The 22,132-nt window shown below is 37.8% G+C and overlaps 1 protein-coding gene across 1 annotated transcript in view; it reads left to right on the top strand.

Annotated features, from left to right (window-relative positions):
* NF1 (neurofibromin 1) overlaps nucleotides 1–22,132 on the top strand; it is a 246,667-nt gene that overhangs the window by 217,105 nt on the left and 7,430 nt on the right. Inside the window, exons 44-53 of the mRNA XM_081805985.1 lie at nucleotides 2,388–2,514; nucleotides 4,500–4,631; nucleotides 5,581–5,716; nucleotides 6,976–7,133; nucleotides 9,430–9,552; nucleotides 9,942–10,072; nucleotides 10,263–10,363; nucleotides 11,835–11,977; nucleotides 12,345–12,391; nucleotides 13,656–13,872. Of these exons, the coding sequence (XP_081662111.1) occupies nucleotides 2,388–2,514; nucleotides 4,500–4,631; nucleotides 5,581–5,716; nucleotides 6,976–7,133; nucleotides 9,430–9,552; nucleotides 9,942–10,072; nucleotides 10,263–10,363; nucleotides 11,835–11,977; nucleotides 12,345–12,391; nucleotides 13,656–13,872 (1,315 nt within the window). The remainder of the gene's footprint in view (nucleotides 1–2,387; nucleotides 2,515–4,499; nucleotides 4,632–5,580; nucleotides 5,717–6,975; nucleotides 7,134–9,429; nucleotides 9,553–9,941; nucleotides 10,073–10,262; nucleotides 10,364–11,834; nucleotides 11,978–12,344; nucleotides 12,392–13,655; nucleotides 13,873–22,132) is intronic.

Raw genomic sequence — 22,132 nt, 5'->3', positions numbered from 1 at the left:
AACCATGAGAGACGATGGACTCTGAAAAACAAACAGGGTTCTAGAGGGGAGGGGGGTGGGAGGATGGGTTAGCCTGGTGGTGGGTATTGAGGAGGGCACATTCTGCATGGAGCACTGGGTGTTATGCACAAACAATGAATCATGGAACACTTCATCTAAAACTAATGATGTAATGTATGGGGATTAACATAAGAATAAAGATAGGTGTTTATAACAAGAGATATACTTGAAGTGAGCTTGATCAAAGCTGTGGATAGAAAAAAAAAACAGAATAGGAGCATGGTTTTAAGTGTGATGATACCTGGGCTAAATACTATTTGATTAGTCTGCCAGTTGTGGTGTAGACTTGAAATAGCTACCTTGAAGTTTATCCATCAGGCCTCCATTTTACAAAATAGAAAGGAACAAGTTAAATAACTTGTCCATATTTGTACATCTGATTTGGGACTAAAGCCCCTCTTTCCTAATCCCTGTTGCTCTTTTCTGGGGTTGTCTTGGGACAGTGGTGGTCAGAGAGAGAGATAGATATTGGCTGTTTGTATGGATATAAAAATATTTGTAAATGAAATGTTTGTCCAGGAGTATCTACCTTGGTATTTTCATTGCCAGAACAGCCCTATAGCAGGAGCTAATACTGACTTCAGTGCCCCAAGAATACTAGGAATCAGAGTTAATAAAGCCTATTAAAAGTCGCCAGGATGTAAGATGAATAAGGTCGGAGGATCTGATGTATAACATGGTGACTATAGTTGGTAACATTGTAGTGTATAATTGAAATTTGCTAAGAGAGTAGAACTTTAAGTTCTATATTTAATGATTTAATGTTCTTACCAAAGTGGGAGTGGGGGTAGCTGTAAATATATGAGGTGATGGTTGTGTTCATTGCCTTGATGGGGTAAATCGTTTCACAACGTATATGTATATCAAATCATCATGTTGTATACTTTAAATATCTTCGAATTTTATGTCAGTTGTTATACCTCATTAAAGCTGGAAAAAATAAATTGTACATATAGCAGGTTAATAGGTAATCATACTTTATATAGTATTCTGCAATTTGCATTTTTATTTAAAAATATAAAGTGAACCTCTTTCTAAGCATATATACTCACACATATACATATATACACACATATACAGGTGTGCATGAGCAAGTAATTCTTTCTCATGGCTACAGAGTATTTTACATTATGCATGAGCCACAGTTTTTCAACCATTTGCCTATTGATGAACAATTGATTTGTTTCTGTCTTTTCTTCTTTTCTGTTTTAAACAGTGCTATTCTAAACATCTCTCTACATTTATTTTAAATGGTCATGTTTTTCTTTCTTTGAGATATAAATCTAGATAACCTGAGCTCAGGCTCTAAACACCTTCAGTTGTTTGCTTTTAAAAATCTCTGTTCATGAGGGAATTACTGGGCTTTTTTTAAAAAATGCAAATTCCTGGGCTTTACCTAGTGACCTTAAAACAGGTATTCATTTTCAGTGACTTTAAAGCAGATACTCCTGAAGCCACACTTCAGGAAACACTGTTAAAATCTTAATTATCTTGGGTAAGTTGCATGGCATTTTTAAGTTTTGATTTCCTTGTTTTCCCACACTAGAATGTAAAATCCACCAGGGTGAATACTTTTTGTCTCTTTAGTTCACTGATTGATGTTCAGGGCCTAGAACCATGCCTGGCACATCAAAAACACATAATAAGTACTTGATAAGTAAAAGAATGAATGAATAAATCTGTAAAATGGAGCTAATATTGACTGCATAGGATTGCTTTACGGTTTCAATACAGTAATGCATCTAACATTATTGTATACTGCAGGCACTCAGTAAATATGAACTCTCTTTGTTTTCTTGAATTTTCAGTCATAGTATACAAAATGCCCACTACAATTCAATGGATGGTCTTATTTAAAACAATAATTATAATTTTTTTCTTTTTTTAATTTAATTTTATTATGTTAATGTTAGTCACCGTACATCATTAGTTTTTGATGTAGTGATCCACACTTCACTGTTTTCATATAAATAACACCCAGTGCTCCGTGAATCATGGAGCACTGGGTGTTATACGAAAACAGTAATTATAATTTTTAAGAAGTCACCAGGATATAAATTGATAGTCATTTGTTTTTCATCATAATTCAAAGATATTTTGTCTTCTGTCATCTTATTATTTATATATGCTTGATTGTCTCACACTAATTTATTTGTAGTATCTTAAATGTTCTGTGGTTTTCTGTAGTCATCTGAAAATAATCTCTCTCCACTTGAAAGGGTTACTTAACTGACATAGCTATGAACACAATCAAAAACCAATAAGTAATCCTTTAAGGAAAGTTCCTATGTGACCCCCATCAACCATATTCTGATTGTCTTCAATAGAGTCCAGAGGAAGTATTTATGGCAATCCGGAATCCTCTCGAATGGCACTGCAAGCAAATGGATCATTTTGTTGGACTCAATTTCAACTCTAACTTTAACTTCGCACTGGTTGGACACCTCTTAAAAGGTAGAGGACTTGTGTCAGAATATTTTTTATGAAATGATATCAGGAAGCCAGAAGTAACTAAAATAATCTGTTATTTGAAATAAGTTGAAACAATTTGGCTCATATGTCTTACTTTTTTTTTAAGATTATTTGAGAGAGAGCAAGCTCAAGGGGAGAGGGTCGGTGGGGAGGGGTAGAGAGAGAGAGAGAATCTCAGACAGACTCCCTGCTGAGCATGGAGCCCAGTGTGGGGCTCGATCCCACAACCCTGAGATCATGACCTGAGTTGAAGCCAAGAGTCGGACATTCAACCAACTCAGCCACACAGGCGCCCCTCGTATATTTTACTTTAAATGCAGATATATCTGTCTTATTGAGCTATGTTTTATTCAGTATGTATTTTAATAGAGCCTAATCACTGTATCAAATATCAGATTTCCTTTAAAATGCAAAAGTGTTGATTCTTGAAATAATCCTAAATACCGGACTTTCTAATAGCTAAGTATCTTTTTGATTATTTAAAATAAGACAGACTGCAAATCAATAAATGATGTTACATGGGTAACTTATGTTAGAATATGATATCTTAGAGATTTGATTACAGATTTTCTTCAACTTGTTTCTAAGGTATTGTTGTTCAGTCGCATTGTTACATACCAAAGCACCTCACCTTTCTGGTACCCCACCCTCACCCCTCCAAATTTCTGAATTGCTGATAGCAGTGGTCTCCTAGTCCTCAGAGCCAGCTCGTTCACTGCCTCTCCTGGCTTTACTCCCCATTGCTGACTTCACTGTATGCTAGCTTTGGTTTACTAACATGGAACAGTCATGGCCAGAGACTACAGTTAACAGGAACGGCGCATAGTGGTAAGTCAGAGACAAAGGCAGTGGAGAGTAAGGCTTGGGATGAGGAGCTGGCATGAACCAGTAGTCTTAAGCAGCACTGGCTTTGGCCACAATTAGAGACTCAAGCTCTAGCTTGAGTCTACAGTTTTGTAAATCAATGTAAATGATTTTTAGGCTTGAGGGATCATGGAGGTTCCCCAGTGTTTACCTGACAGATGTACATACACCTACTACTGTGAATGTAAACATTTGATTTCTTTACCTTATGAAATTTCTGCAAAAATATTAATAGTTTTAATCTCTAAAGTGAATAGGGATTGCTCAAAACGTATTACACTTATGACAGGATACCAAAAAGAAGGATTGCATGAGGCTGATAAAGTGCTTGCTGATTCTGTATTTCTAAGAGTATCAGATATTTTCAGAGTACAAATCCCCTACTTTAAAATGGAGTAGCACTGGGGCGCCAGGGTGGCTTGGTTGGGTAGACGTCTGCCTTCAGCTCAGGTCATGATCCCGAGGTCCTGGGATCAAGCCCTGCATCAGGCTCCCTGCTCACTGGGGAGTCTGCTTCTCCCTCTCCCGCTCCGCCCCCCACCACCGTTTGTGCTCTAGCTGATTCACTCTCTCACTCTCAAATGAATAAATTAAAAAAAAAAAATTGAAATGGAGTAGCACTAACCATTAAAGGCTGTCCAAAGATCAAGCTTACTCTCTGATCAAACCTATTCTTTGGGTTTGAGAGCATATACATCCTACACTATTAGATTTTTTTCCTTTAATTAAAAAAAGAAATAATTTTTAAGCAACAGACCCTATTTTCAAAAGCTATCTTAAGGTGACCTCAAATACCTAGATTTTTTTTTTAAATCCCCTCACTGCTTTAGGGAATGGAATATCTGAAACAGCATCCATCTTTCCTTATTTTCCTCCCTTAGAGTTCCAGGGAGTAGTATTTTCTTCTACACATGTTTGGTACTTAATCTTTTATGTAATTAATTATTCATGTACGTATGTTTTACCTTCCCCAAACGGCTGTTCTCAGAAGGTAGGAGTTATCCCTTATGTTTCCTTTCCTTGCAGAGTTGCTAGTCAGTAAGAACTCAAGAAATACTTGTGAAAGAATGGATTAACTTCTTGTTTGTTTTTATTTTTCGTAGGGTACAGACATCCTTCACCTGCCATTGTTGCAAGAACAGTCAGAATTTTGCATACACTACTAACTCTGGTTAACAAACATAGAAACTGTGATAAATTTGAGGTGAACACACAGAGCGTGGCTTATTTAGCAGGTAAAGACACAAAATAGACAAAATTAATCTTACCGCATCTCTATCTAAGGATTGCCAAAATGACACACACCTGTCGGTCCTTCAGCTGGCTGCTTGACAGGGTAAAGAACTCACAATCTGGGCCTGTGGTGGTGGTTACAATTTTGAAAGTTTTGCCAAAACATTTTTCCTTATAAAAGAACTTGCATTAGAGTCTGAATGTGTTCCCTTTGTCATCTTTGGTCCCTTTGGCACTGCATGGTTCCCTGTTGTCTGTCATAAAGTCTGAAAGCCTCAGCCTAGCATCCTGGGCCCTTCAGCCCCTCTCCTAATTCTGCTTTCTTTCCCTAAATTTTGTAAGCCCCATTTTTTATTAACTCTCCAGATGGATGGGCTAGTTTAAGCTCATCCACTTGCCTTTCTGCTTCTTTCATATGCATTCCTGATGCCATTTGCTTTACCTAGAACATCTGCCCGGCTTTGTGTTTCTTCACTCAGCAACACTTAGCACTTACGTATAATACAGTTCTTGAATGTAGTTGTTCAGTGGAAAGTGCTGATTCCCAGTTTAGCAGACTACAGTTTGTGGCTACTTTTGTGTTTGAATCATTTGACCTTGGGCAAATCATCTAACATGTCAGAGTATTTTTATCTAAAAAATGGACCTCATAGTACCTGTCCTGCCTACTTTCTGTATTTGTTGAGATCAAATGTACATTAAAGCACTTGAGAAATAGAAGGTTGTTTTTTAAATCTCCATATATTTCATGTTTACATCTTCCAAAGCAGACTATGAACCCTTTAAGGAAAGTCTGCCCTAAGTGGTTTATACCCTTCACACTCTCCAGGGCTCTTTATCTGCATGTCTAATAGCTATTATCCTCTTCAGGAGGTGGTAAGAAATGTATCCTGTTTTAAGTCACACTTGGAATTTGTTAAATTTTCTAACCTTCCTTCTTTTTCCTTTTAGCCTTACTCACAGTGTCTGAGGAGGTTCGAAGTCGCTGTAGCCTAAAACATAGAAAGTCTCTTCTTCTTACTGATATTTCAATGGAAAATGTTCCTATGGATACATATCCCATTCATCATGGCGACCCTAGCTATAGGTCAGTGGCCTTCTTCTCCCATGATTACATAATTATAATCAGGTTTCAGTTTTCCATGCTAGGAGAGGCAAGCAGCAAGAGTAGTCCAGAAGGGAATATATAGGGGGAAAGATAATCTAGGAAGAGTATATAAATCAAAACCCTTCTTATAAATGTACAGTGTTCTGTGTGGATTAGTAGTAGGACAGTTCCTCTAAGCTAATCATTCTGTTAACATTAGTTTGCCTCTTTTAAGCACAAACCAGTTGAGTAATGAAAAGAGATGATCTTGAAATCACTGGGTTGCAAGAAAGGGCCTAGGAAAAACTTCCATGGAATATGAGCAACATCACATGCTAAATGATGGAAAGCTAAGCTGTACAGATTTGTGCAAAGATATACATGCCACCACATTTGCATTTACTCTTATCACACTAACGTTATTTAAGAGTTTTCTAGAGTACAGATTTAGATGATAAGATAGTCACATTGTGTCCACTGCTGTATGTGGTCTTGGGTAGCATATTTTTCACTACAACATGGAGAAATTATATGAAAATGTCATTATTTTGGAGACTTTCTATATTTTCAAATTAAACAAAAGTATCTAAGTTTTAGGTATAGTGTTGAACATAGGGAAATAATCTTGGATCTGTAAATCTTATACCATTCAATTTATCAACATCCCACTTTTGGATTAAAAAGCCCTCCACAACTTCCCACTGAGATTTTAACAAAGTATGCAAAATACCTTTTCCAGGTATACTTGGTTTTCCATAGTCTTATTCTTCGGTCATTCCTTTATTATATTTCTTTGAGATATGCCCTTCTTGTTATGAAAAGGAAAAAATTAATTTGCTTGTGTTCCCTTGTCAAAGTATAGTTGATTTTCTTGGTTTTTAAACCAAGAATATAGTTGCCTGTTTAGACTTGATTTCCCCAATTGAAAAATCAATGCAGTACAATTCTGCCATGCGTCGGTGAGCACCTACTGTGTACAAGATTCATGGCAAGAAAGTAGGTGCTAAGGAGAAAAGTGCTAAAAGAGAATAGTGCTAATTTTTAAGAAAATTTCCCGAATAAATGAGAGAAAGAAGGAAGGAAGGAGGCGATTTCTTAGACATGCACTAAGAGTTTGTACCCTAAAGCCCTTGAAAGTGCAGTTTTAAAATTAAGTGATTGCTATCATTGGGAAATAGGACAGCCAATTAAGAGGGGCAAACAGTGGTTGTCTTTGTCACCATGTCACTTAATTCTTCTCAATTGTTTAAATCTCTCAGGACACTAAAGGAGAACCAGCCGTGGTCATCTCCCAAAGGTTCTGAAGGGTACCTTGCGGCCACCTATCCAACCGTGGGCCAGACCAGTCCCCGAGCCAGGAAATCCATGAGTCTGGACATGGGGCAGCCTTCTCAGGCCAATACGAAGAAGTTGCTGGGTTAGTTTACCTAAATGATACACAATTTTTTATACTTATTTTTTTTAATGGTCAGATACTTTCACTCTTGGAAAATTATTTGAAGCTGTTCAAAATTATCAAAATTTCCCATTTTGATATAGCAAAGCTTTTGATGCCAATTATAAGAGAGTTTGATAGGTCAGTTAAGCCATATCAGTTGAGACAGAGGAATGAGAATGGGATCTTGAAACAGTTTTTTTCTGATTCTTAGATTAAATACTGTGGTTGTCCTTGTCCTTCGTTCTGTCTTGGCCAAGCAATGGAGAAATGGGAATAGGAGAGACGTTAGCTACTCACGAGAAAGGAGGCATCTTGCTGCACTCAGGTGCAGGGCTTTAACAATATATTTTCTCAAAAGTACCATCTGAGAGCAGACTACATCAATACACTATGAAGCTATAATAATACTTTTTGCCATCTTTTCTTTTAAAAGACAATAAAGTAAGATTTTTTTTGATTAGTGTATTTTTTTATTTCTATAAGAAGATATGATTCTTGAAAGTTAGGATTGCTCAGTTACATCAGCATTTGTCAATGAGAAGTACACCTAAAATTCTGTGAGACCCTTTCCCTTTATAAAAACTGGAAGTAAATAATGAGAGAGCTCACTGATCCCACCTCACCACAGAGGGAATGCAAAGATGCTCTTAGGCAACTTTGGCTAAAGTTCTCATTGTTACTAGAGTACTTCGAGATCCATATATCAGTGACCAACACTATGAATGGCTCAGTGGGTTTCGGTTATCCATACAAGCATATTTTTATATATCTTTGGGTACTGGGACAGTGTCTCTGTTCATAAGGAAAGTAGTGAGCAATGAAGTGTGAAATAAATAACCTGCCAGTAAGCCATGAAAGAAACTGAAACCATGAATGTTAATCACTGTTACTAGTCACATAGGGTTTCTTTCTGTTTATGCTTTGTCACAAAATAGTCTTCTAGGAGTTTCCTGGTTACTTTGTATTTTGTAGTTCTGGATTTTCATGCTAAGGAAGTTATAAATGAAAAACTAACTTCAGAGAGAATGTTCTATTGAATTCGTTCAGCCCATGTGCTAGATGAAAAAATTATGGTCTCTGCCCTGAAGAGCTCATAGTGTGGTGGCTAAGACTTACAATCAGCTGATTACAACAGTATCCATAAGTGCCATTAAAGTAGCATGTCTTGCTGAGGGGAACCCGAGGATCTGGGGAAATTAGGAAAAGCTGCAGAGAGGTGGTAACATTTGAACTGGGTCTTGAAGATTTAATACATGCTTGCCTGACAGACGCAGGATAAGGAAGGTGAGCATGAATAAAGAAAAGTGAGGAAAAGCACCTGTAGGAAACGAGGCTAGCAAAGGATTGGAAGTAGATCGCAGGAGACTTTGTATGCCATGTTCAGGAGCTTAGCTGTCTTTCCAGCAGGGATTGTTAAGTAGGGAAGGAACATTACCAAATTTTGTTTTTAGGCAAGTTTTTCTGGCTCCAGCATGGAGAAATTGGAAGAGATGTTTGACAAGGGGACTGTATAAGAGATAGAGCATCCAAACAAGAGAGGGTGTGGACCTCCACTAAGGCAGGAACAATGAGAGAATGGAGAAGAGAAATCAGGTTTGGGGTGAAGTGTGAGGTGTAGAGCAGACGAGACTTAGTACAAGTCCCAATAATCCATTTTCGGTACTTTAAATAGAGAAAGGGATTTCACGTAGAGTGATATATGCTAGAGAGACTCAAAGCCAAGTGGAGGTGCTACTGTACTACTTGCCATTTTTAAAGCATCTCTCAGGAGATGTATTATTTAGTACTTTTAGGCATACAAATATTGTTTTCAGAGAGTGAAGAGTTAAAATCAAACTTTGATCTTGCCTAGTTTGGAAAGTTTTCATATGTTAATGACTAATTCTTGCCACAAGCAGAATTTCTTAAATTGAAAAAAAGCTGTTCAGACATAGTTGATCTTTGCTACTGAACAGTGCATACGCCTGTATTCATCATCAAATATTGTGCTTGATGGTGGAGCTTGGTTTACCTCCAGTGTAATGAATGTGATCTCAGTCTAAATTGGACCAGTAAGATACATCCTGTCCTGAGATGCAAAGCCATGGGGCCAAAATTCCTTGACAAAATGGAGAACAAAGGAGAGAAACTCTGCCCCAGGGATATATTTGAGCTTTCTTTGGGTCCTTAAGTGAAAACTTAAACACTTGATGTCCAAACATTTTCTTTTTAGTATAATCCTATTCACAGACACTGTGGTTAATGAACTGCCATATTCTGTAACTTTTGTTTATAGGAACAAGGAAAAGTTTTGATCACTTGATATCAGACACAAAGGCTCCTAAAAGGCAAGAAATGGAATCAGGGATCACAACACCCCCCAAAATGAGGAGAGTAGCAGAAACTGATTATGAAATGGGTGAGAAACAGAGTTAATAATTGATCTAGATCATTGAAAATAAGGTGGGAGAGCCATATTTGCTTTCCAGCCATTTCTTAGAATCTTGAGGATGAAATGTAGACGCATTTGCGCTTTTTCAGAAGATAAGCTATACAGTCCTTAAAATGAAAGTAATCCTGAAACCTGTATAAAAAGTAATCATATACATGATATACAGCATTGTGAACAGCCAGCTAGAACTTTTGTATAGGTGACTATTAATTCTGTATGTTTATGTTGCTGTTTTTAGTGCCTACTAAAAAGCTATTGAATTTTAGAAGTAACATTAAAATATGTTAGGTGAAGTGGTATTTAGTGTATATGTTCGGTTAATACAGCTGATCGTCTTAATCCATATCTTACTGCAGAAACTCAGAGGATTTCCTCATCACAACAACACCCGCATTTACGCAAAGTTTCAGTGTCTGAATCAAATGTTCTCTTGGATGAAGAAGTACTTACTGATCCGAAGATCCAAGCACTTCTTCTTACTGTTCTGGTAAAGTTTACCTTTTGGTAGTGGTGCGGGGGAGGGGGGTTCCCCTCAGGTTTGTATTCCAGTATACTCTTAGGAGGCCCTTAAACATTAAAAACATGAAAGGAAGATTGTCTTCTGCTTCTCACCAGAACATATAGCAACTCAGCCACAAAATAAAATGTATTTTGTTGACTTTTTTGCCCTTTGGCAGGCTACGCTGGTAAAATACACCACAGATGAGTTTGATCAGCGAATTCTTTATGAGTACTTAGCAGAAGCCAGTGTTGTTTTCCCCAAGGTTTTTCCTGTCGTGTAAGTATCTCCTGTTTGTGTTTAACTTTTGTATCTGTCTTGAAGTCGTATGTTTTATAAAAGCTTAGGAAAAGTATCATCCAATAGTGTTCACTGGTTGTGGGGAGGGGAATGTGAGACAGTATGATAGAGGTTTTAGCTTAGAGACAGTGGGTTTAGTGGGGGCTAAGACTAGTTTTGGCCTATTAGGGAAAACATTTTTTTTATCTTGTCAATTTTCTGTTTTTTTTTAAGATTTTATTTATATATTTGAGAGAGGAAGAGGGAACACGAGCAGGGGGAGAGACAGAGGGAGGCTCCCCATGGAGCAGCGAGCCCAATGCAGGGCTCGATCCCAGGACCCTGAGATCATGACCTGAGTGAAGGCAGATGCTTAACTGACTACTGAGCCACCAGGCGCCCCTCTTGCTGATTTTCTTAAGTGCTTCATCATGATGAGCATTGTTCATTTCCTCACTTAGGAGCAAACCATTAGACGCTTTATGTACCTGTTTTGGTTTCTCTTGTGGTAGAGCTTTTGTATTTATCCACAGCTGAGTGAAAACAAAAAACTTTTGATACAGGAGATGAATTTTTATTCTCTCTTAAGAGCTAAGATCATATTACCCTCAAATTATTCAAATCTCAATAACCCGAAGAAGCTTGGGAAATCCTATTCCTGATCTAGGCCTTCTATGTGGTATCATTATTTCCTTATTTTTGTTTGATCTCACTTTAGAATTTCAGAATTTTATATAGTTGGCTCTGGGTTATTTCTATTAATAGAGCACGACCAGGTTAGACATAGTTTCCTCTTACTTTTTAATTAGATCATATATTCCACCCCTCCACACTAATTTTGCTTTCCTTAATCGATCTGATTCAGCATTTATTAAACATTGATTGATATTAAATTTAGTTTTAACTGCCTGGGCACATACCAACAGTCAGCAGAAAGAAATGGTCCTAAAACATACCAAGTGACAGAAGCCAGCCTTGTCTTGAGCAAACAGTCACCATATATAATTAAAAATGGCTATGTGACAGTACCAGTTGTTTGTTTTTACCATATTTTTTTGATGATTAAAAATAACAAAAGGGCACCTGGGTGGCTCAGTTGGTTAAGCGCTGGACTCTTGAGTTCAGCTCAGGTCATGATCTCAGGCTCTGCATGTCAGGCTCTTTGCTTGTCCCTCTCTCTGCTCCTCCCCCTGCGTGCTGTCTCACACACGCTCTCTCTCTCCCCCAATAAATAAATAAATATTTTTAAAAAATAAGAATTAAAAAATAAAAACAAAGGACAGACCAAAAAAATAAATTCATACATTTATTTATACAAAATTTGAAAAAACACCAGAAAGTAAAAAACACTCCTCTCCCTTCATTTTTATCACATTGTACTGGGGAATATATGATGTTTTCCAGTGTATATTTTCCATTTAATTTTCCTTTAAAATGTTCTTGTGTTTACTTTTTGTTTGTTTTTGTGTAGGCACAATTTGTTGGACTCTAAGATCAATACCCTGTTGTCATTGTGCCAAGATCCAAATTTGTTAAATCCAATTCATGGAATCGTGCAGAGTGTGGTGTACCATGAAGAATCCCCACCACAGTACCAAACATCTTACCTACAAAGTAAATCAGTGTCTCGGGAGGAGGATGATTGATGAACTTGCTAGCATGTGCACTGTTACAGAATCACCAACTAAAGAATTCCTTATAAGGATTGGGGTTATTCATACTTCTCTCTCCATATGCCATTTTTTACTCTTTTCATTATGTGTTCAATAAGTAACCGGCTTACAATTTCTTAAGATTTAATTATGGTTTTGTACTGAGTATGTTTTATGAGTTTTAGTCTACTCTGACATTCATTCTGAAAAAGTGTTTTCAGTGTGTGTGAGGTTTTAATTTTTGTCATCAACCATATAACTTATTTAATTTCTGTTAAGATTAAAAGAGTGTTGTGCTTATTATAAGAATAACATTTGGTTTGTTGCAGGTTTTGGTTTTAATGGCTTGTGGCGGTTTGCAGGACCCTTTTCAAAGGTAAGAAAAATCTGTTTTTCTCTATTGATAAAATGAAAGTTTTTATTCATATTAGTGTGCCTGCTTTAAGAACACACAGTATGCTGAAAACCAGAATGATGATTCACGATAAACACATATGTTATTTTTATAAAATGTTTTCCACCACAAGATTCTTTCTAAGAGGCAGCACCTTTAATAGGTTTATATATCAGTTTTTACAAAAAAAACTCAGTTCAATTTATGCTTGACTTTTCAAAAGGGTGTGATAAACCTCTGTAAAGTTTTCTACTCTCAGTCACTTGTGTGTTTGATGATCGTAATGCATACACTTAGGTATCTTGTAATTAGGAAGGAGCATGACCTATGGTTAAAATCTACCTCATGACCCAAAACTAATATAATGTTATATGTCAATTAAATCTCAGTTTAAAAAAAAAAATTATATGATGAAAAAAAATTTCCTCATGAGAACATTTTTCCTTCTAGCCTATTGGATTAGATTCATTTTTATCCGGAATATATCCTATTTGTTCATTTTTTTCTTTGATTGGCATTAGTTGATATAGTGCTACATAAATGTGTTTTTAATTATTCTCTCTATGTATGGCCCCTCCAGATGGATTGAGATTCCTTGAAGGCAGGACTTCTGTTTCTTCCCTGCACAGTTCCTAGTGCAGTGTTTTAGATACAGGGGTGCTAAGTCAAGGTGAATTATCTAAATCTTACTCTAGTTTTAAGAATTTGGTATTTAGTTTTTTATTTTGTTCAGTTATTACTGAACATCTCTTGATATGCAAAGGCTATCATTTAAAAAATGGGCCTGAATTCCTAGAAATATGTATATCTTGCAGGAAGGTTTGTAGTTTGACTGCCAGTAACCCTCTGCCCTTCGCAGTGCTCAGCTGGGCTCAGTCGGTTGAGTATCTAAATGGCAGCTGGTATGATGATCCTCTGCTCATTTTCTCTGTTTTGGAAAATTGACTTGACATCATTGCTGATGGTTTTATTGTCTCAGGATTAATTCAGTCTTTGCCTTTGCATGGCTTTCAGTAATTGCAGGTTCATCTGGAAGCTCTAGGTGTAAGCTGAAGAGTTCCCAGTTCTAAGTCCCATGGTAGTCTAGAAATACTATGCCACCCCTTTTTTTAATGCTCTCTAGTACAAAAGAAGAAAAACAGTAAATTAAGCCCAAAACAAAAATTGAGTTAATCTTTTTTGGCTTCAAAGGGGATTTACAGAAAAAAAGAATGGAGCTAAAATAATTTCCTATTTTCCATTACAGCAAACACAAATCCCAGACTATGCTGAGCTTATTGTTAAGTTTCTTGATGCCTTGATTGACACGTATTTGCCTGGAATTGATGAAGAAACCAGTGAGGAGTCCCTCCTGACACCCACTTCTCCTTATCCTCCTGCAGTGCAGAGCCAGCTTAGTATTACTGCTAACCTTAACCTTTCTAATTCCATGACCTCACTTGCAACTTCCCAGCATTCCCCAGGTTAGTAAATGTAATCTTTATATAAATTTGAGCAATAATATTAATATACCAACATCAGGAATTCCCTTGTTATCAGGTTATAGTAGATTTTGCTCCTTTTTATCATGAGGTTCATCTTACATTTCTTCTTTACCTTATGGCTGACTTGAATTTTGTTATTCTGTAAAGCTTTCTACTTTCAAACAGTTACTCATAAGATAGTGAAATGTTTAGAGTGTTCACATAGTGTTCTAAGGTTGATAAGTTTTTAGAGTTTGGGCAGGAAGAGCAGCCTCTAAGGTACCTTACCCTGTAAGAGAATTAGAATTCCCTTACTAGATACACTAGCCTTGCCCTAAGGGCTTCTGTGTCTATGGTACAGCATACTGTATCCAAAAAATACACAAATTATGGTAGTACCCCATGTCCCTGTTGCCAGCAACAACTCAACCATCCAGAGACCAACCTGAAAATCTAGGAAAATCAACAACCAGAGAAACGTCATCTCAAGTAAATAACATCTTAAAGCATACAAGCGTATTCCTTACCACGGAGTCACTCTTAGCTCCACATGGGAGAAGTATGCCAATGCAACATGCAGCTAAGAGGTGGATACACTGAGAAATAATAGCTAATAGCCTGAGTAGGGCTGAGATACACAAGATGGCGGAAATGGCAACCTGTAGGCTTCTGGGCTCATTCAGTGTCAGAGTGAATGGTTTCCTACAACTCTGGTTGACCCTAAAGGTGTTATTCATTGCAGAGCTGATGCCATTGTATGTGATGATGACAGTGGGTAGTGAGGGAAAACTTCCATGTGGTCATGTTTTCCATTCAGAACGATACCCTTCTAAAATGGTAAAAATTTTAAAAAGGTTTTGTGTTTAAAGTTCCATTATCTGAAAATTTTACTTATGAGGCACCGATGTATAGTTACTGTACATCGTTCTGTTTTAGGTGTTAACATGGATTTTCTTTTTAAAAGTCTAGTAATGTATCACAACTGTTTTGTGATGTTCAAGACCCATAAATAGAATCCCCGGTTTATAATCCCAATTTTGCATGAATATTGAAACATAGTTTTGAAGGCCTGAAGAACTTAGCAAATATAATACCCAATTCATATTACAAATGATTGTATTAAAATAACTATATTCATCTGTTAAGCTTTCATCAACAACAAAGCTTTGGTCAGCAGAGGAAACAAATTGTTTGGTCCAGCATTTATTTATCAATCCCCTTACCACACCTAGTCAGATTCTTTTTTTCCTCCAAGAAATAAGAGAAATCTGGCCAGCGTTTCTTCTGCATATAACCATGTTCATTTGCCCTCTGTCACTTACTCTCTAGGACAGTGTTTCTCCAACTGTGATCCCAGACCAGCATCAGCATCATTTGGGAGCTCACTAGAATGCAGATACTAGAGCCCCAGCCCAGACCTCCTGCATAAGAAACTCCAAGAGTGAGGTCTAGCCAGCAGTCTGTTTTAATAAACACTCCAGGTGATTCTTACACACACTAGAGTGTGAGAAGCACTGCCCAAGGGTATGCCTGTGATCCTGCCCCATTATCAGCGTTTCAACCATTAAAGCCAAGGAAAAACTTAAAATGTACTTTCTTCTAGATATTGCAGCCACTGAACTCTTTCCCCCGCCCTCCCCGCCTCCAAATCTTAGCATTTTGGAGCTAAGGAGGACTGTAGAGATCGTTTAGTTCTGGGCTCACCGTGTTGAGTGTGATGGGGAAACTGGGGTTTAGAAGAGCTAAGGTAGTTGCTTTATCACACAGTCCTTATCCAGAACCGGGGCCAGTGCTCTTTCTACAATAGTCATCGCCTTCCATATCTGTGATCTGTCCATCAGCTTTCTTCCCTTCCTTTGTGTCCCTGTTTGATTTATTTGTTTATGCATTGCTGTCTCATTACTTCCATCTGCCTTACCCTAAGTCCACCACTCCTTTTTTCCACAGAGCTGTCTGTTTTCTGCATTACTTGTTCTTTATGATGTTAGGGACAATTAGAAAATTCATAGACTCTGTCTATATTTGCCCTCTTGTTTTTAAAAGTTTGGTTTATTTTAATCAAACTTTCGCCTCTTGGGCGACTAAAGTGGTGTTAAACCTGTCAAAATGATTATTTTTTTTTTTTAAAGATTTTATTTATTTATTTGAGAGAGAGAATGAGAGAGAGAGAGAGCATGAGAGGGGGGAGGGTCAGAGGGAGAAGCAGACTCCCTGCCGAGCAGGGAGCCCGATGCGGGACTCGATGCGGGACTCGATCCTGGGAGTCCAGCATCATGACCTGAGCCGAAGGCAGTCGCTTAACCAACTGAGCCACCCAGGCGCCCTGATTATTTGTTTTTATATTAACTTTTTTTTTTTAATACCCAGACTAATTGTTAGGGAGATTTCTGCCCATCTTTGCCCACTGACGGAGACCATAAAATAACCAGGTTGAAAACAAAGGTAGCAGTACAGGTCCCCTTGCTAGTTGATTACTTGCTTATATCCTGTGTTGATTGTTTAAAAAAAGAGTCCTATCCTGCGACCTCTAATTTAGAATTGTTTCTAAAAATCAGAAAATAGTCTATGTGGTTTTGGTTACAGTTTTAAACCAATTGGGTCACTTCTAGTAGTTCTTCAGATGGCTGCTTGAATAGACGACCACAGCCTGGAAGCCTTTGACTATTCTCAGAGGAAACTGAAGCTTTAAAAGCAATAGAATTAATTAAGTAGAATCATGGTGCTCAGCATTTCCTGGTTCTGAATTGCAAATTGTGTGTCCTCGGTTTGCCAGGTTATTTTACTACATGTTTTTGGAAAAAGGGTTTATCTTTTCAATAGTAACTTCACTCTCATATGAAACAAACCCATTTGTATCTCTAAATTGTGGGCTTATCTCTATGAAAGGATCCTGATTTATCTATGTATCTAATTACTGTGCTTTTGCCATTTGCTATTATAGAATACCTCTTTAGAGTTAATACTTCATTTGTAATTAGGTATACTGCTTTATATCTTTAGCTACATGTAATCTTATATTCCTAGCTCCTCAGTTCTTTATGAAGCTGAGTTTGCTGATATCAAAGGGTGGAAAGAAGTGATGAATCTTATTCAGATTCTCAACCCAGCCTAGCATTTCAACTTTGCTGTTTGGCTGTATAAAAATCAAAATAGGTCCCTGTCTCCACTCCCATCAGCCAAGTCCCACGCAGAAGTATTTATTTATTTACTTATTGCTTATTTATTTTTAAAGATATTTATTTAGAAAGCACACAAGCATGGGGCAGGCGCAGAAGTAGAGGGAGTGAGAAAGCAGACCCCGAGCTGAGTGCGGAGCCCGACGCAGGGCCTCTGTCCTATGACCTCGAGACCTAGACCCGAGCCAAAACGAGGAGTAAGATGCCTACCCAACAAACTGAGCCACCCATGTACCTCCCCCCAACCCCAAGCAGAAGTATTTAAGGAAATTTCAGGGGCACCTGGGTGCCTCAGTTGGTTAAGCATCTACCTTTGGCTCAGGTCTTGATCCCAGGGTCCTGGGATTGAGCCCTGCGTCAGGCTCCCTGCTCAGTGGGAAGCCTGCTTCTCCCTCTGGCTCTTCCCACACCCCACCCCCACTTGTGCTCTCTCTCTCTCACTTTCTCTCTCTCTCAAATAAATAAATAAAATCTTTAAAAAAAAAAAAAAAGAAAGAAAGAAGGAAAAATTTCATGTCACTCCCTGAAGTGGAGCACAAATGTGGCTTGCCGTCAGATTACCCAACATTAATCTGTGCCCAGTCTCCCGAGCTTTAAGCAGGTGAAAGCTCTGTTGCCCTATGTCAAAAAGCAAAAGTCACTGATCTGCATAGAGCACAACTCTGCTGCAGACTTTCCTGGTCAATGCAAGACTCTGCTTACTAGGTCTTTGGTACTTAGCAGGATCAGCCACTAAGCTGTATTTTCTTTTTGGTCACCAACCAGCATTCTGTGCTGTCAAATCAGCTAGATAAGAAAGAGATTCATGAACTCCCTCCCACTCCCAAGCATTAAACCTTACTTAAATAATGTAGTACTTTATTTTGGGGGGTTAATTCATCAGCCACCAGCTTTTGAGGAAGTGTTGGTCACTTATTTACATAAAGCAATTGTCTCTGAAAATGCATTCTTCTTGACAAATTATCCTAGCTCACTTGTCTATCCCCTTAGCACAAGGAGGATTGTTTTCTAAATCTGTATTTTAAAATGTGTAGATGACTGTCTTCTGACTCCCTCCCTAGTTGAAATTGAACTTGGCATCAGTGGGGCTGTCAGTGGAGTTCAGTGCATGTAAAATTGCATTAACCTTTTAGCCAAATGAACATAAAACTCTGCCTCTTCAGATTTTCCCAAATGTCACTAAGAGAACCCTGTAGAGAATCCATAAAATTTACTCTCTGACATATAAGAATATTCCGAATTGATTTTGTAGTCCCCTGTTAGGTCCAGGGTAGCTGAGCTGGACATGAATGGAAGAACCAGGATTAGAGCTAGAAAAACCAGGCTATCCACTTAAAAATACTGTGTGTTATGGCGCTCTCTTTTGCTTAAGGCCAAGCCATGAGTGGTCCTCTTAGGTAATGAGCAAGGAAGCCTTTTTAAAGCCATCATTCTGAATGCTTTATAACCTCACATGCAGTCTCCCTGCATCCTCTACATGTTAAAGAGCAAGTATACTAGAAAAAGAAATCCAGTTGGAATTATATGGACTTAGTACTCATTAGGAAATTAAATAGTGAAATGGAAATGTATTAAATTTTAATTTATACTCTGCCAAGGTCTCCTAATGTTTTTCACACTGTAATTTAATTCAATAAACATTTGAACACCCATTTTGTATGTGTACATTAGGTAATCTGGGACACTTAAAGATGAGAGAGACCCTGGTCACCAAAGACTTGACAGTTTTTGCCTATGGATCTCAGTATTGGGTTTTGAGCTAAAGTTTTTACTTCCTTCTAACAAATTCTACGTGTATGCAAGTTCTTTGATTTAAGTGCAAAAATAATACTACTGTGCTCTGTAGAAAATAACCAGAATTCCAGTTATTTATCCTACAGAGATTCATTGTTTACTATATGCCAGGAACTCTTTTAGACCTAGGGAAGCAGGGAGCGAGTAGCACATGATACCTGCCTGCAGATGGATTTCAGGGTCAGAGGGTACACAGACAACTATGACCTCCTTTGTGGGGCTTGTTATGTTGTACTTCGTACTACAGAATATTCTGATGGATCAGAGGGACATTTGTTTGGAAGACAATAAAGTTACAACAAAACTTTTATAACATATTTTTGACCTCAAGAAAATGTGAGGTGTGTGTTACAATTTTTTGAACAAAACAACTATGTGATCTATTTTAAATGTTTTTTACTAGGGAAAAAAAAATCTCCCCCCTTTGATCAGCTTATTTTACTGTTAGTGTTGGAGGATGAGTTTTTTAGAGCAAAAACCTGTTCATTTGAGGGGTTTGTTTTGTTTTGTTTTTTTATAGTTCACCTCTTCCACTTTATTTTGGGACTATATCCAAGCCTGTCAGTTATTCAGTCACTTTGCTTCTTAAACGTAGACCTTTCCCCTGGGAAGCTGGGTGGATCAGCTAGGAGTGCTGACAGCTATGTGCACAGTGCGTCAAAACCGTTTCTACTGAGCTCTTAGTAACACTCCTGATACGTTCACCAGGTTTCAAATGTCTCCCTCTTAGAAGACACTTAAAGGCCTCTCTTTTGAGCCTACTTAAAATCTCTGAAACAATTTTAATGTTTTGGGGAACTGCATATGGTATCCCCAGACCTTTATTTGGTATTAATTTTTTTCCATCTTTTTCTGTGTTATTATTACCCTGTATTTAAGGGAGAAAAATAATTTTTTTTAAAGATTTTATTTATTTTTTGACAGAGACAGCGAGAGAGGGAACACAAGCAGGGGGAGTGGGAGAAGCAGGCTTCTCGCTGAGCAGGGAGCTCGATGCGGGGCTCGATCCCAGGACTCTGGGATCATGACCCCAGCCGAAGGCAGACACTTAATGACTGAGCTACCCAGGGAAAAAAAATAATTTTAAACTGAGCAATTGCTTGGTGTAATTTCTTAATGTTTCATTTCATTTTTTTAGTTTAATTCTTGACTTAAAATTCTTTTTTTTTTTTTTAAAGATTTTATTTATTTATTTGAGAGAGAGAATGAGATAGAGAGAGAGCATGAGAGGGAGGAGGGTCAGAGAGAGAAGCAGACTCCCTGCTGAGCAGGGAGCCCGACGTGGGACTCGATCCCGGGACTCCAGGATCATGACCTGAGCTGAAGGCAGTCGCTTAACCAACTGAGCCACCCAGGCACCCTTGACTTAAAATTCTTAATTCTAAAGAAGGTGGTAAAAATATCTATCTGTAAAATTATAAGTTCTAACATTTATTTAGAGTATAATATTTAGGAAATATTTAGGTCAGAGTTCAAGAATTCAAAACAAATTTCTTCTGAAAACCAGGGAACTTAATAATTGTCCAATATCTACTCATATTTCACCCTTTTAAAAAATCTTGTGGACATCACTCACTTTTGTTTTTCCTTCCATCCTGTGTCTGTCAAGCTTCTCTGCCTTGCTCTAAGTCAGCAGTTTTCATGCAGCTGTTCCCTCATCAAGGTACTCTTTCCTTCCGTCATCTCTGCACGAAATGCCGCTTTACCCCACGCTCATCCCAGGCACATGGCATGAGACTTCATTCACTGATCCCTGTCAGCACAATTTGGCTTAGTACCTGAGGCACTTGTAAAACCACCGCTTTAAGGTCTGGAGCTCACTGGCCCTGTAGCGCCGTGCATTCTGGGTCCGTGAATGAGCTGCTTCCACTCCCCCGTGAACACTGAACATGCAGTCCCAGCCCCGGGCACACACAAGCCGGCGAACAGGAAACCCCAGAGAGAGTTAATAGAGAAAGCAGGATATGTGCTTTGAGGAAGAATTTTAGCTTAGGAAATACTTGTTTTCCCACAATATAAATCCAATCCCAGTATTTCCTTAGAAATTAAAGCTGGCTATGTACTCTATCACCTATGTTTAAAAAAAGGAATATGGTCTTTAGTTAGCTCTAAGGACTAAGAAGAAAAAAATGTGATACACTTCTATCTAATTTATAAAAGCTGCCTTGTCTTCTTTTACTCTTCTGTGACTATTATACAAAAAGATTAGACCAAATACAAAAAGAAGTATTGGCAACTGATGAAAGTACATTAAAAGTTTTGTTAATTCTTATAGCTACAGTTTTGTATATCTAGCTTAAAATACAAATATTTCTAAGCACATAATTAACATGTCTCCATGAAGGTATTTACTGTACCGTAAGAATAAGCTATAGTTACCTTTTCTTCTAAGATTTATTATATTTTGTGCTTGTTCACATTAGCTTAGGTACACATTCTAGTGTGAAATTCAAGTCCTGTGCATTTGTTCTAATACTCCTTTTAGTACGTCACTTGGTCTTTTTTATTTCAGGTATTAGGAGCATCTTGATTTGTGTAGTAATTATTTTACCTATGTGCAGAAGGTCTTCACATGGATTATCTTATCTGAATGCTCTAACAACCCTTTGAAATAGGCACATCTACTCTTATCCTTAATTGACAGATTAGGAACTAAAACCAAATTAGGGTCTGATCCCACTAAGACTCCAACCTGGGTCTTCTGACGCATTTGCATCATTGTATGTGACAAATGAGCGCTCTGGTTTCCCTTCTCATATATGTCCTAGGACTTTTCTGACAGGTTTGCCATAGTATAGTTGTAATCAACTAAGCAATGCAGAGTCAGGTAACCTACCAGCGCTCCCGTACAGGTGGTGTGAGATTTGAGTTATTCGTCTTTTATTTTTGTTGTGTGACTTCTCACAAGTCACCTAACCCATTTTTCTTCAGCTTCTGAAGAAGTGAAAGAGAATCCATCCTTTTATTATTTCATGAAAGTATTAGGTTCCAGTTTGGGAAAGGCATTTTGGTGCTTAAAAATTAGGTGAATTTTTAAAATGAAGTGGTTTATTATTCATCAGGCTGGATCTATCCCTAGTTGTCAAAATAAATAAACTTTGATACCTGCCTTCAAGGAACTCATGTTCGAGCAGAGGAGATAGACATACAACTTCAGTTAACTATCATGCACTCTAATCATTTTTCCCACTTGATTTACTAAATTCTGGCCAAGAACACCTTTTATTTAGGATTTCATCTTCTCAGGAACCACCACAGTTCATTGAAGCATAATGTTTATTAATGCACCA

This window comes from Leptonychotes weddellii, chromosome 15 (genome assembly GCF_054177405.1).
Source record: "Leptonychotes weddellii isolate Sample4059 chromosome 15, ASM5417740v2, whole genome shotgun sequence".
NCBI classification, from domain to species: Eukaryota; Metazoa; Chordata; class Mammalia; order Carnivora; family Phocidae; genus Leptonychotes; species Leptonychotes weddellii.
This window is presented reverse-complemented; position numbering and strand designations above follow the sequence as displayed.